The sequence below is a fragment of the Wyeomyia smithii genome, chromosome 1 (genome assembly GCF_029784165.1).
Source record: "Wyeomyia smithii strain HCP4-BCI-WySm-NY-G18 chromosome 1, ASM2978416v1, whole genome shotgun sequence".
Taxonomy (NCBI): Eukaryota; Metazoa; Arthropoda; class Insecta; order Diptera; family Culicidae; genus Wyeomyia; species Wyeomyia smithii.
In genome coordinates, this window is record NC_073694.1 from 62,424,743 (window position 1) to 62,440,025 (window position 15,283).

The 15,283-nt window shown below is 38.7% G+C and overlaps 1 protein-coding gene across 2 annotated transcripts; it reads left to right on the plus strand.

Annotated features, from left to right (window-relative positions):
• Nucleotides 1-5,893: 5,893 nt before the first annotated feature.
• On the plus strand, nt 5,894-14,678 carry LOC129717895 (pancreatic lipase-related protein 2-like). 2 transcript variants are annotated; one of them, XM_055668162.1, is made up of 4 exons: nt 5,894-6,042; nt 12,936-13,363; nt 13,433-14,211; nt 14,271-14,678. In XM_055668162.1, the coding sequence occupies exons 1-4, from the start codon at nt 6,015-6,017 to the stop codon at nt 14,566-14,568; spliced, it is 1,533 nt and encodes a 510-aa protein (XP_055524137.1). In that variant the 5' UTR covers nt 5,894-6,014; the 3' UTR covers nt 14,569-14,678. The 2 variants fall into 2 exon arrangements, with proteins under 2 accessions (XP_055524137.1, XP_055524136.1); XM_055668161.1 differs by having other exon boundaries at nt 5,918-6,471.
• The last annotated feature ends 605 nt before the right edge of the window (nt 14,679-15,283 follow it).

The window sequence follows — 15,283 nt, forward strand, 5'->3', positions numbered from 1 at the left end:
TTCAACCTTGCGGTCGTGGCTTTGCATACAACCTTCTTGTGATTTTTTTTTTTAAATCCAGTAAACATGGTAAACGTTGCTTATAAAGCAGTTATCACGATTACGGAAGAAGGAAGGAATCTTCATGGTCAAACAGTGGATGTTGAAGGAAAACAGAAAGAGGGCTGACCCTAGGGATGACTTGAGTGGTGTGCGACTCGTCAGAGGTACGAAGAAGCAGCAGTTTACCGGCAACTGTCATCGTTCTGGCAAGGTCGAGCACATGCAGAATAGCGGCTGTCGTAAGAAGGCAGTAGACCAGAAAAAAATCTGATACTAGGAAGATCCAGTTCTACCTAGGCAAAGGATGCAGTGATCATTTCGTGAAGACTGCATGTCATCTGCGGTCAATGCGGAAAATGAAAGATGCTCTCGTTATCGATATGGTCAAGAAGGCCGTGACGCTAGTCGGAAAATATGATGGAGTAATTCATCGTATGTCTAACAAAGAAGTATCTTCGGGAAACTTGCTCTTGGTCAAGAAGCTCTTACATACAAGCTGGTATTGAAGTACTCACTGCTCGCGATAGCCAAGACTGAGCGGAGTTCAAGAGAGACTTCAAATGTATTTTAGTATTTTTCAAATGAGCAATTCAACTACAACAAGAATCAAGGAACCCCACAGCAAAACGGGGTAGCTGAAAGCTTCAATCAGATGGTGTTTGGAAAGCTAAAATGTATTCTGCCCAATTCAGAAGGTGCGAAGATGTTGTGGTCGGAGGTGGCTTCCTCCTAAACGGTTGCCTTACGGTGACTTTATCTGGAACGTAGCCCTTGCAGAGGAGTGGACGAACGCTGAACCAGCCCTTGGCAGGATACGGATTTTCGGATGTATTGCAGGGAAACGAACTTAGATCCCCAAAAGCCAAAAAAGTGTAATAATTGGCTACGCTCCGAATAGATACCAGCTTTGGGACATTTTGACGAGCAAAATAGTTATTACAAGAAACGTCAAATTCAACGAAGATTGTTTCCCTTACACTAAGGCGGACATAGTGCGTGGTTCGCAAATCAGGGAGTAACTTTTCGTTCGAAGTTTAGGACCACAGTCTCGGGGTCAAGCTATAAGCACGCGGTGTTGGGTGTTGATATTGCTGAAACAATTTGGCTAGTTTTCTGCATGATGTTGCAACCGATGACGATCATCTATAATGACAACCGTAGTTGCATAGCGATGAGCCCGAAACCAGTGATCAAAAACCATTCCATACGGGACAACATCGCAGATGAATGCATACGAGTGGAACCTATTCGGACCGACAAACAGTTGGTGAACATCGAAAAATGATTAAACTGGCTATCATTCAAATTATTGTTAAGATTCGAGTTTAATTTTTTTAAACAATTTTCCGCCCACTCATTTGGCGCCCTTCGACGGCTGACGAGACGGATTGTAAAAACGAAATCTCTTTGGAATAGAGTGCTGTTTGCTGCCTACGATGGTCACCCGGGAATCACGATGATGGAGAATCATTCAAGGTCAAACGTTTGGTGGCCGAAAATAGACGGCGATGTCAAGAACTACGTAAAAGGCTGTAGAGAATGTACTCTTGTATCAACACCGGATCCACCGGAAGCAATGACTCGCAACCAGCTTCCGTCCTATCCCTGGCATACACTAGCGGTAGATTTCCTTAGTCAATTGCTAGAAGGTCGGAGCCAGCTCGTAGTGATCGATTATTATTCTCGATTTAACGAGGTTTGCAAAATGGAGTCTACTACAGCAACTGATGTGGGAAGAAAATTGGCTATTATGTTTGGAAGGTTTGGTGTTCCGCCGATCATAAAGGCAAATAATGCTCCTCATTTTGGAACGGAGTGTACGGCGATAAATAAATTTTGGCGTGCAGCTCACCCCAACCTGCAACGCTATCATCCGGATAGCGTCCGTCGCTATCCGAACAACACCAATTCAACATATGATGGTAGAAGCAGGACGACTTCCGTAGAATATGTTGCAACTTTAACACTAGCAAAAACTGCTTGCAGGATTATGGAAAGGGAAAAAGCTACAACCAAAACAATATGGGATAAAACTAATCAAGCGCTAGAGACACTAACCGATCAAAAACTCCCAAAGATCACAAAAATCTATACTAAACTAGATAGACCGTGGTACCAACCGAACCCAAAAATTGATTGGTTTTTAAAAAATAGATTTAAAATGGGTCAAAGTCGGTTGATTGCCCAACATTTATACAACAGCCATGTACAAAATAAATACTCTGGCTATGACCTTTGGTTCACGGACGGATCGCTAGCACAATGCAAAGTTGGAGTTGGAATCTTGGGTCCAAACTAGCGGCTAAGTAGAAGTCTGCATAACCAATGCTCAGTATACTCTGCGGAAGCTGCAGCAATTGCGGAAGCAGCAAGAAAAATTAAAAATAGAAGTGTTATCTTTACAGACTCAGCAAGTTGCTTACAGGAACTAGAAAAAGGAAAGTCACCACCGTTACGTTCAAAAAATCGAAAAAGAGTTGAAGGATAAGGAAAGCTCACTATGCTGGGTTCCTGGTCACCAGGGAATCGCTGGAAACGAAGAGGTGGACAGTATTGCTCGAGAAGGACAAAATGCTGAGCTGATACGTCACTCAGTCCCTGCACAAGACGAGAATAATTTTGTCTGTAATGGTCAAAACAATGCAAGATGTTCTAAGATTTTATTCAAACAACTGATATTCTCTCAAGAATTTAAAAAAAATATTGTTTTGACAATCATGGAAAAAGTTATAGACAAAAACTGATTTTAAAGAGGGGTGCTCTACAAAAAACTTTATTTTGTCGTGTCCAACGTACAGATAGGACATCGCAGTATTCGGCAATTGTTTTTCTTTTTAAATTTTCGACAACTTTGCTAAAGAAAGCAATCTGGTATATTGAAAATTAGAAATTTTTTTTTTTTTATCTAACTGTTAGGTGGATTGATCGAAAACCAAAAAGCGCCAAAAGCAAGGCCTTGTTGTATGTAACAATTGTAAAATCAATTTTTCACAGTCAAATCTAGGACGATCACGATTTTTAGATTTTAAACCACTATGCACTGTGGGATTTTCTATTAAATCTTTCCACCAATTGGTAATGTCTTGAAATATAACCCTTGGAATGTGTAGAAACTGTTTTGCAAGTTATTTCATAAAATGGTGGTTGAAAAACGTGCTTTACAATAAGTATTTCGTCGTTTTTATATCACTTTTTTGTACTTTGTGACCTTCAAAAGGGCATTACTCAAAAATGTACCGTACGATGATTTTGAAATTTTGACATTCTGGACGTCATAACGAATCGAATGGTGTACTCAGATTCTTTGGTGCATTTTTTTAAATAATTACGGTCTGTGGGAGCACCGTGGCAAATAATGCTCCTCATTTTGGAACGGAGTGTAAGGGCATCTTCAGCGGTGGTCCAATTCGTTGTTTTGTTCTATTTTTTTGGAACAAATTCAAATTCACTGCTGTGGTGGTGTAAATTTTGTTTTATACCAGATCTGAATCGAAAAAATTTTAAACTGGTATACGTTTTGGTCTATTTTTGTCACTTTTTGGAACAAGAAATAGATCGTTCTAAAACCCTTTGTACGCTACCAACAGGTGGGTAAATGTCATATTTTAATTGAATACCACATTTTTAGCTATTTCCATATAAACGTTTTGCGAGTGTTGGGAAATAAACAAAACAAAGATTTTTCATGACAATTCACAATATGTTTTTGTGGTTTTTCTGAAGAAGAAAAAGAACAGGTTTGTCGTTTTTGGCTTCAAAGAAACCGACCAGCAAAAGGGGGAATTCTGGAAGACCATAACCGCAGGTTCAACTAGTTGGTTTGCAACCATCAACTACCAGAATGACAAATATGTTGGCTATTTGTTAATCGCCTTAATTGTAGTGGGACTAGAGGAGACCTTGAGAGGCCAGAAAAATGTTCCTCGAAGACACTGAACGGAAAACGTTCAAAATGCTGGGGTGACATTGCGCATTTCATTTCGAGCAACTCGAACAAAACTAAATGAGCGCTGAGGGCGTTATGTTTCGTTTTCCTATTTTTTCAACTTTGCGGGTTAGATGAGCCGCAGGACAAATGACAATAACAGCTCCTTTTGAGCTTGAAGCATAACTGGCAGTATGTGACCTACTCGAAAATAGCGAAAATCGTTCGAATCGAGCTGCGCAATGCCACCCCAAGCTTGTTTTAATATCCTCAAAACCCAACCAACGTTTGTAGAACTGCAAGATTTTGAAAGATTGATGGGACGAGAACGGAAGATGAACATCTACGCGATCAAATATTTTTCGCTATCCTCCGAAGCCCTACTTGTAGCAGAAATTTTTCGATCCTACCAATCCATCCTGAGAAATGTCTCAAACGCTCGGGTCAAACCGTCAAATCCATAAAGTCTTGTTGTTGCCAAAGTAATCGTTTAATGTGCGTAAAAATTATCGAATTTCCGTTTGTTAAATATTGAGTGCTTTTCAATTCAAGTCTCATAAACTGATAACATGGGGTATTGAATTGTTGACAGTGTGACAGATGTCAGCGGTTTAAAACAACAAGATATACAACACCGGTGCGGAGAACGAAAAGTTGGTCTATATTAGCTGGTTCTATCCAGGTTTCGTAAATCTAATATAAATTTGTTTCAAAAATAGACCACCGCTGAAGATGCCCTAAGTCTACTGGATTCAAAATTTGGAATACTATCCCTTACTGGACTCGGTCCAACGACGAAATGGAGCGGCAGAATAAGATAAGTTCTGAAATGACTACATATCCCACAGGAGCTGAACTAGGAATGGAGAGGGGAATTGCGTGATTACATCTCAAGGTATCATTCGACGAATCATCTATAGACAGGAAAATCAAAAGCAATATGGAATATGGATTCATGAATGCCTGCGCCACTACGGATCAGATACTCGCGGTTCGTCAGTTTATGCAGAAGTGTCATGAATACAATATGCCCATTAGGGTGGGACAGAAACTAAATGTTAGCCCCCATGCACTTTTCGTGTTCCTTATGGGTCCTATAACAGCTGTGTAATTTTTCAAATCAATCGGTGGAACTATATTTATGCGCCCGATTTTTAAAGCTTCCATATGATTTTATATGAGAAAATCCACTTTTTCAAAACATATTCTCTAGAGATGAATTGAACCGCAAGTCTAAATTGTGACTGGAAATTGGTTATTATATGATTTCAGGTAAGAAAGTGATTTATTTTTCAAGAGACATGACAATTTGTGGGTAGCCGAGTACCCCGTAAGTCTACTGGATTCTAAATTTTGAATACTATCGCTTACTGGACTTAGTCCAACGACGAAGTCAAGCGGTAGAATAGATAAGTTCTGTACCTCGTATGGCACATGAGGGGTAAAAAGTTTAATTCCCCCCCCCCTCCCCTCATTGACCGCCCTGCTGCTATATAAAAATTAATTTTATCACAAATTGATGTTCATTACTATTGATTGAAGTGAACTATGAAATTTCGTCCTTGGTAACTGGGTACCCCGTCGAGCATATAATGATTAAATAATATAGTTAATTCTTCTGAACGATCGCAAATCATTTACATTTTTGTTCGAAGAAATGATCGGTTGGTGAGATTCAAAACAAAATACGTCTTAATGCGGCCCTTTTCGTACAACGTCGTTCATCGAATTCACTCAATGCTCTTCTCTTGTGCACTTAAGCATACCGCACACACAGCAGGTTCACTAGAACCACAGCCTGGCGCCTCCATCGAATCCCACAGCGGCGCTATTCTAGGCGCTTCGCGCTCTTTCAAGCTGTGAATGATCATGTAGTACGAAACGTACACCGGGGTGCGATAGGCCGGCGGAGGCGGAGTCCAGCGTCTACTATTAAAAGCTAGTACTTTTAAAATTCCACCAGTCAGTCATTTATCATCTTCAGCCGAGTGAGGTTCTTGAGAAAGCGAACAAGAAATAATTCTTTTGACAAGTGAAAACCGTCTTTATGATTTGGGCAGATCGCCAACAGGGAAGTGAGTGCAGTCACCCGTTAATTGTGTTGTATGAACAAAAGAGTGTATTCAGGTGATCCCTAAACTTTTCCATAATTGAAAACGTGCCGGTTTGAAGCTGGATCGTGCTTGCTAATCTACAAATGTGAACTAGAATAACACAGAGTAGTAAATTCTGATTGAAATTTGAACGATAAAGGATTGAGCTGAGCTTAAGCTGATTACCGAACGACGTTTGGAGTACGAGAAAGTGTGCAAATTTCTACCGACGCAGCTATTGATAAGAAATATTTTTTGGCGATTGGTAGTGTTCTGTCGATGTGAACCGTTGAAAAATGAATTTCTCAAACGGTACCGTATTGTTTTATACGATGATGTATTTCACCAACCACAAGCAGAACGACAGCCTGATGACACCGAGTGTCGTATTTAATGAAGAGTATCGAGCCGGTAAAGATTATTTTCTATCAAAATTGCGTGCTGTTTTCTATTTTTTGTATATTGGTCTCATCCTAGCCTATGTGAAATGATTATATAATAAGACATTGATCTTGGATGAATATAAGAACCGTTTGTAGGAGTCAAATCTATATATCTATAGTTTTTTGTCAAAGGAAGTGACAATGAACTCGTGTTCTGATGAATTATATCCTCGGTATGAGAAACATAAAAATCAAGACATTTCAAACTGTGTTCAAGTGATTAATAAAATGTACTCCCTTAAAGTGCTCCAAACCTATGTCTGCTTATAGAAACGCAAAAATAGTTCGCTACTTGGAAAGTAATATTGAAATAATATTTGAGTATACTAATCCAACTCACCTTTAAATTTACTACTTGAGAGTCGAAGGGCGTTATCATGAGTTGACATTTCCAATCAAAGTAATTTCAATTCACCCCGAGGCATTCAGTTCTAAACTGCATTGAAGGCATAGGACATATTTTTAGAAATGAACAACATGCACTATATATAGAAATAAATATTTATGTTGATTCACCTGATGGGGAATGTATGCCATCCTCACATGGATCCTTATCTGGTCAAATATGGCTATGTCTACTACACCAAATAAAGGAGTACATAGTCAAACTTTTAAATGGATTAAGCAAGATTAGAATCGTAATTTAGCTTTTTATATAAGCAGAACCACGCAATCCACTGCTATCAAATATAACGGTTTATAAAACAGAGAGGGTTTTGTTCGGGCGTTAACCTTCTTTTTAGGGGATAATCTTGCTGTCCTCTAAATCTCCAATAGCTCTAGGCTTGATAACCATTTCGCTAAACATCTGAACAAGGAGAAGAAGCAAGCAAATTTTTGAATCAAAAACTGTTTTTTTTTTGTGTTCAAGTTTAACTTTACTTCGATTGCGATTTGTCGGCTGATTTATTTTCACCACCCTATGAGATATTATTAGAATATATAATCTGCTTCTAGTGCTGGTTTTGTATTTTTTCCTGGCTTCACTTTTTTAAATTAGAAAATACATAACATGTGAGCAATAAAGAAAAAAAATACAAATTCAGTTCAAATCCACATCCTAGACCAGAAGAGCTATAAATAAAGAGAATTCTTTCAAAATTCAGGCTTAAGCGGTTTCACCCCGCTCCAAGAGATCAGGAAAGGGTGAAGCAGATATTGCTTTCAAATTCTGCTGTGAATGGTTAAGAGGATGGAATAGTTTGCAAACACAATGATTTAAAATGTTACTGGAATTTTTTGTCCTTTTTTGTCAAAAAAAGCTGGAATATTGATCTCACGTTAGTTGGTGCAAAATTTTTTGAAACCACTAAAGTATTTAGATTTCAATACTTGCAAACGTCTTCATAGTCCAGAAGAAACAGAAAGAGGTATAATCACTAGTTATGCGTTGAATAATACGAATCACAACGCCAGAAAAACAACACAATAAACTCCAAAAGTCACTCTAAAACGACCTTTAGCAAAATAGAATTGGAGGCCAAACAGGAAATAGCCAAAATATGGTTCAAAAATCCTGAAAAGTGCTTCTAAAATAAAGAAATGGCCGAAATAAAAATTGATTTCTAAAATAGTTGAAAACCACTCGAAGAGATCAAAAATATAACAAGGATTCAAAAGTTAGCTTATATGACAGGAAGCTCCTGTAGAAGCTGCAAGAAGAACATTTTTCCAACAAACTCCGAGAAGCAAACTGACTGAAAACATTTTAAATAGAAAGTTAATGCATCTGAAGGTAAGCAAAAAATCGAAAATTTCCTCGAACCGGTTTAAACCTTTTCTAATCCAAGAAAAAAATTATTTAAATTTAGCACAAAAATTAAAAAATACTTTCAAAAGACAGTTGAGACCAAGAACGAAAATAGTAACAATGTAATAAAATTTACATATGACAGTCGATTGTCATTTCCGGAATTGTCATACATATTACACGTTTTTCAATTATTAACTCAAGACACAAGCATTTACAAAAAATAAGTACATGATTTAATTTCAAGGTTTAATGGGACACCCGAAAAAATGTAGAGTAACAATCCTTTTGACAGGATCTATCTACTTTCATCGATTTTCTTGATTGACTTTTCATTTGTTTAATAGTTCAGCAAAAGTAACTACACCCAACGTGGTTTTTATTTAAAAAGCTAGTTTAGATTCTCCGCTATCAAATGGTGTAAAGGACATATCATGAAACGTGTTTAATAAGCCGTGGCGGTTGAAAGAAATCGATCGATAAAAAAATCGATCAAAGCAGATAGATCCTTTTGAAATGTTGCTCTACAAATGTTCAATTCTAAGAGATGGCAAGTAATGGTAGTGGTAGTAATATCGAAATTTCCACGAGCAATTTACTTAATGACCGGAAAAACTGCTATTAGTTACGCTGTTTTTATATTATTCCAACTTTCTAGTACTTACTTTTACTATATGCAATCTTTTTTTATCAAAAAATTTGATTTTCCCATACAACTCCTTTAAGTACATTTTAGGCCTTATAATTTTTTAAAAATTTTATGCATAGTGCTGAGATTTTTTCGGGTTCAAAATATATAAGCAATTTTAACAATAATTCACACAGCAGAAACTCAATTTACGGACATTGTTGTTTTCTCAAAGTCTACATAAAGAAAGCCTAGTTAGCAAAGTTGTTTCTAATGAAATTATCTATAACTTTGCTGAAGACAGCTTTCAATTCCAAGCGAAACAAAAAAGTTACAGTTTTTTTTTCATAGTAGACTATTACTGTTGTTGTATAGCACCATAATGGGAGCAGTTTTATTAAAAGCAATTACTTCGAAAACACTTTGTGATATTACAATCTCTAGGAGTAAGTAGCACTCCGTTTCTTGATAGTAAACTCACGATTACCGTAGCAGGTACTCAGTTGTGGAACTCTTATTTTTTCTACTCCAATTGAAAATATGTGTTCGTCCTTAAAAGAACGGTTGATGTTAGTTTCCACAAAATTGAGGATATGCCTGCGCGTCGATGGTGCTTCCCACACAGAAAGGAGATCCAAAATCTAGCACTGTGGAAGGTGCTCAGATCGCTACCTACTGTAGCTCCGCTTGCGGCTGGTTGATTCAGTTCCCAGTAAATTATCCACTTGAAACAGTGATCGAATATACCGCTGCCGTTACCGATATTACCATCCGCTGCTGCTATGAGCTACTAGTTGGGGACCGTTCTTTCCACTATCCATTAGTAAAATGATTGGTTTGAGCAGAAGTAGGCTTTTATTTAGCCCAACAGAGCAGAAGCAGGCTTTTATATAGCCCAACACCTTTCTGTTGGCCGTCGATTGCTGTTAAGAATGAAGTAAATCGGTTGGAAACTGACTAAGTCTCAAAGATTTGAAAGTTTACAATTTTCATGACGCTCTCATTGTTTTTGGTTTTTGAATTTGTACGCCTACATATGTTGCCGTAAGACGTCAAAAATGGGGGGATAACAGCAGGCTATTATTTGTATTATTTAAAAGAGTAAAGAGTCTTTTTGACTGAAGTGGCAGGTATGTGGAATATTTGCTGGGCATCTGTCATTCCTTCAAATTATACCCTCGATATGTTGCCAACTGTCAACCGTATAGAGTTGAGATAGGGCTGCGCTACCTTTGCATAATACTAACTATTTTCACTGTCTATTTTACTAGTCTGGCGGAGTGGATTCGGAAACCAATTTAAACTGTCAAAACAATAGGGAGTAGGATAGAAGCCAATGAGTATAAAAGAGAGGTGAGGAGGAGAGCGCATTTTTCTTGTATTAGTGAATGCTTCAAAAGTAAACAACTAGACGAAATCAATGGTAAACCCAAATAGCTACGTCACTATACGGCATCAACTGTGGACAGAGGGGGACGAGCGGAGGGGTGCGTGCAATTGTTAGTCAGTTTCCTCCCCACCTTTCTTTTATTCTAATTGGATAGAAACTTCATTGACCCGGTTCCCGTTTTGACAGATTTGATTGGTTTCCTAATCCACTCTACCAGACTAGCAAAATATACAGTGATTATAATTCTAACAAGAGGAACAGGTGAAAATGAACATCATTCAGCTTAGAAATACTCAGAGAGAGAGAGAGAGAGAGAGGGAGAGAGAGAGAAGTATAAATGACAATTCTAGAAGGTATGCTATTCACGTCGATGCATTAGTATTAGTGAGCGTTATGAGCTTTTTCTAATTTTGTATAAGATTTAAAATGATTATGCATTTTAAACTAAACTTATGAAACATACTTTCCTGGAAAGTTATAGAAATGATGTTGAAACATGTTTTATTTGAGAGAAATACATAAACATGCTGTGGTTTAGGTAAAACATGCTGTTTTTCAAAGTTTTGCCTGTAATTTTTTTGGCGGTAATCATCAGCTGACTCTTCTGTGTGTGTAGTTAGGGATGAGCAATAGAATGTGGAGTGTGATACGATATAGGTTGTGGAAATCTGTATTATATTTCCAATTCGCTTATTTTTTGCTTTTCCTACTGCACATACTGTCTGCTTAATGAAACTTTTCGCACTTTCCGTTTTTTTCTTGTACTCTAATAGCGACTCTGAATAGAGCCGCTTTTGTTTCATACAGTAACAAAAGTCATGAGCTAGGACAATGACTAAGATTATGCTCCAATATAGCATTTTTATATATTTTATTTCGACATATTGTCGCCATTTTTCACACTAAATCTCATATAATATCAATTTCTAGTGTGTTTCAACTGGAGATTCACTCTCCAACCAAAAAAATCAAATATAAAACAATTTGAAACGAGAAATTCCCAAAAATGTTCCGGATTCCATACAAAACGCAAACATTTTCATAACGAGATTTGTTTGTGTGCGTGGATAGACAAAAATGTAGCATACCTTCTACTAGAACTGTCATTTATACTTGGGAGAGAGAGAGAGAAATAGGCGATGAAAAACCGCCAATTTGGCAACTGGGTTGTACATGTCAGAGGTGTCAAATCTCTGCTCAATGCGTAATGTTGACTAACTTTTTCTGTCCTAGCTTCGGCTGGACATATACTAAAATTACTAGGGGTCTTCACATCGAGCTCGTATATGAATACCGAGCCGTAAACTGTGTATCTTCCATTACTCGTCAATGGAGGTGAGTATTTTTACGGCTGGGTATTTGTTTACGAGCGCGACATGAATACCCATAACTAACTTTTTCATTGGACTCGTAATGACGATACATACCACCATCATTGATAATTATTTTGTTCAACCATAAAAAAGGTTTGTGAACCTCCGGTTGAAAATCACCGTGTTAATGTCATTTGAAGTATTCTCATATTATTGTTAGTTCTATTGCTAACTAGACGATCGTATAAAAATAAACACCTTCCTGTTGCAGTACCTCTCAATATGGTGTTATCTTTCTTGTTCGTTTGGCCTAGATTTTGACTGTTTTTTTCGGCTTACAACATTCTCTCCGACTATCTCTGTCTGAGTACTGCCAACTCATGCTAATTGTTGTAGAACGTTCCCAAATGCAAATGGCAAAGCAGAAATTGATTCAAAATTCAGCTAAAATGAGATATAAGACAAAACTGGTTTTAAATTCAGTTCACAGCTTACTTGTGAGTTCCTCAAAGAGTCAACACAATGTTTATGAAAAAAGATTTCAAATTAGCCTAAAAACTTAAAAGTGACAGCGTAGTGGAGAGGAAGAAACAATTGGACTAGAAAAAAAAAACGCATTTATGCGCAGTAAAAAACAATACTGCAAATAATCACTCGCGCTCATAATAACTATCACGATCGCGATAATTTGCTGGAATTGCTCTCACGGCTACGGTGTTCGAGTACGAGTGTAATTCTCTTCGACAATGTTGCCTTCAAGACTTCTAGCCCATCATACAAAGTTGTTCAGAATTGTGCCCCTTCAATGAGCTATCGGCTTGCGAAACTAATGAGTGTGAGTCATAATGTACTAATTGATTGAGCGTTGTGCACCAATTGGGTCCTGAAGCTATACCAGTTTTTATATATCATTTTAGTTTTCTGAGCGAAATGTGAATGTTTTAAATAAAGTTTATCGTTTTCCCTCGATTTTCATATGAAGAATAAAAAATTGCTCAGAATGTCTTAAATGACACTTCACACTGTATGGGAGAACTGTCATTTATAGAATTTCGAGCAGGTTTTCATTCTTCTCTTAAAAACCGAGGGACAACGATTAACATTTCTTAAAAACCACGTTTTGCTCAGAAAATTGCTCTCTTTCAGCTGATATATGAAAATCTGAAAACCTTAAAAAACTTTGGGACCCAATTGCACTATTGACAAACGTTTTTTAATTAATAATTCAAATAATCTTACGCGATGATGAGTAAAAAAAAAATGATTCTCGCTTTATGCTTTACATTCTTTGTCTCTTTCTTTTGTTCACAAAAACATTTAAAATACGTCTCTATCATTTTCTCATCGACAGACCCAACCAACAAGGTTTGCTACGGTGTGTACGGCTGTTTCGAAATCACCGGGCCCTGGACAGGTGAGCGGCGCCCAATTGCACTGTATCCGGAGCCACCGGAAAAGATAAATGTGCGCTTCCCGGTGTTCAACAAACAGACACGCTCCATTCCGAAGTTCATCAATCTGGACAACCCGGACGAGCTGCCCGACATCGGCATCAACCCGACCGGTCGAATTTATTTTGTGACGCATGGTTTCCTGCAGTCCGGCAAGGCAAAATGGGTCGAGCAGATGATCAACTCGCTGCTCGATCAGGACGAGGAAGGAACGGCAACGTGTATCGTGATCGACTGGGGTGGTGGTTCGAGTCCCCCGTACAACCAAGCGAGTGCCAATATTCGTCTTGTTGGCGCAATTACGGCGCATGTGATACACATGATCTTTGTTAGTATTTTTTTTTCGTTGAGATGTTATTAACTCTAACACCCGTGGTTGTTTTTTTATTTTTTACAGGATGTGCTAAAGCTCAAAAATTTAGATAACGTTCATATGATCGGTCACTCGCTGGGGGCACATCTTTCCGGATACACCGGTTATTTCTTGCAAAAAGACTTTAAACTGATGCTCGGTCGCATTACCGGTTTAGATCCGGCAGAGTTGGCGTTTACGGAAACTGATCCTATTGTACGGTTGGACACCACGGACGCCAAATTCGTGGATGTGATTCACAGTGACGCCACGCCATTTGTGCCGAAAATTGGTCTCGGATTGTATGAGCCAATAGGGCATTTGGATTTTTACCCCAACGGGGGCTTCAATCAACCGGGCTGTGAGCAGACTTTTTGGAAGCGCAAGGATGGTTCATTTATTTCCAGCATGTATCAGTTCTTCAGCTGTAGTCACGTGCGATCGGTAGATTATTTCATCGAGAGCATCCAGAGCAAGTGTCCCTTCACGGCGATTACTTGTGAGAGTTATGAGAAGTTCCTGGCTGGTGATTGCTTGGAATGTGATCGGGACGGTCACATGTGCTTCACCTTTGGGTTTAAAAGCTTCGGAAGTTACCGCAGGATGATGAAAACTAATCAACTGATTGGTAGTCGAGATATCCAGGCTTACTTGATGACGAAGCCGTCGGAACCGTTCTGCAGAATTCACTACAAGGTACAGATCAAGGTTTCCGGCACCGAGGAAAGCGTCTTGCATGGTGGTGAAATTGGTCGCTTCCACTTGAACATCTTTGGTAATAGAGGCGAACGTTCAGAGAAGATGGCTTTCTCCACCGAATCAGAGTAAGCATCCTTGATCAGTTGCTTGTTGAATAGTCTTAACAGTTCTTTTGTTGTTTCAGATTGTATGAACCGGGTAGAAACTACACTCGTGTTCTCCCAGGAGGCAGCGTCGGAAAGCCACGTAAACTGACTGTCAGCTGGGAATATAACACCAGTTTCCTGAATCCCTTGACCTGGCGAATCCTCAGCTCACCACGCGTCTACATCGAGTACATCATCTTGCAGTCTCTGGAGCATCAGATGAAGATTCGACTTTGTCCGAATTACAACATTCCGGTAACGAGCAACTCGGATAGTCTTTTCACCGAGGAAAAATGTAAAAATTACCCAAAGCCCTTGGAGACCGTACTTCACTAAAAAGTCTAACTCCGAACCCTTCCGCCAGCAGTGTGTATCAGTAATCGCCGTATCAATGCAAACTTTCTTATTTATATTAGACTAGACTATGTTAGAAAAATATATTACGCCAGTGGCAAAACATTAAACAACACGCGCTTTTTGGTTGCACATAGAACTACAATCCGCTCCTCGCGCCTTATCAGCGGTGATTACGAAGTTTCTTACAGTGCGCTGCCGGTTGTTCTGTTACGACCCGGTGAAGGCGATGTGCGCACGCGGTTCTTTCGTCATCGTCAGTAGAGATTGTAGTCCGACACTGTGGCAGGAATTGATTGCATTTTGACGTCAGCCATTCGTCGAGAATTTTGTCCATAGGTTTCGTCTAATTGACATAAACTATAGTGTTAGTTTTTTAACCAGTAAATCGATTGTATTTTTTTGGTCTGGAAGTTTGGAATCGCTAGGGTTTGTTCATTAAGAAATTTAAACCTACTTAACTGGAAGACTACCTTAACGTGGTGATGACCTCCGACGCACAACAAAAAGTGATTTTTTCAGGAGCAAACTAGTAAAAGCAGAGCGTAATTCTACAACTAGGCTATCAGTGACAATGAAATACATATACACATATGTATAATTACAATGTTTAATCAAATACCATACCGGATCTGCCAGTACCAGTTTACTGTATCTCATGGGGTTCCAAAGTTCAGCGGAGCGTTTTTTTCTCGCA

Excerpts from the sequence above, each read along its gene's own strand:
- LOC129717895 (XM_055668161.1), top strand. The coding sequence starts at position 6,357 with ATGAATTTCTCAAACGGTACCGTATTGTTTTATACGATGATGTATTTC. Across the intron at positions 6,472-12,935 it reads TAATGAAGAGTATCGAGCCG|ACCCAACCAACAAGGTTTGC; the intron begins GTAAAGATTATT and ends TCTCATCGACAG. Across the intron at positions 13,364-13,432 it reads ATGTGATACACATGATCTTT|GATGTGCTAAAGCTCAAAAA; the intron begins GTTAGTATTTTT and ends TATTTTTTACAG.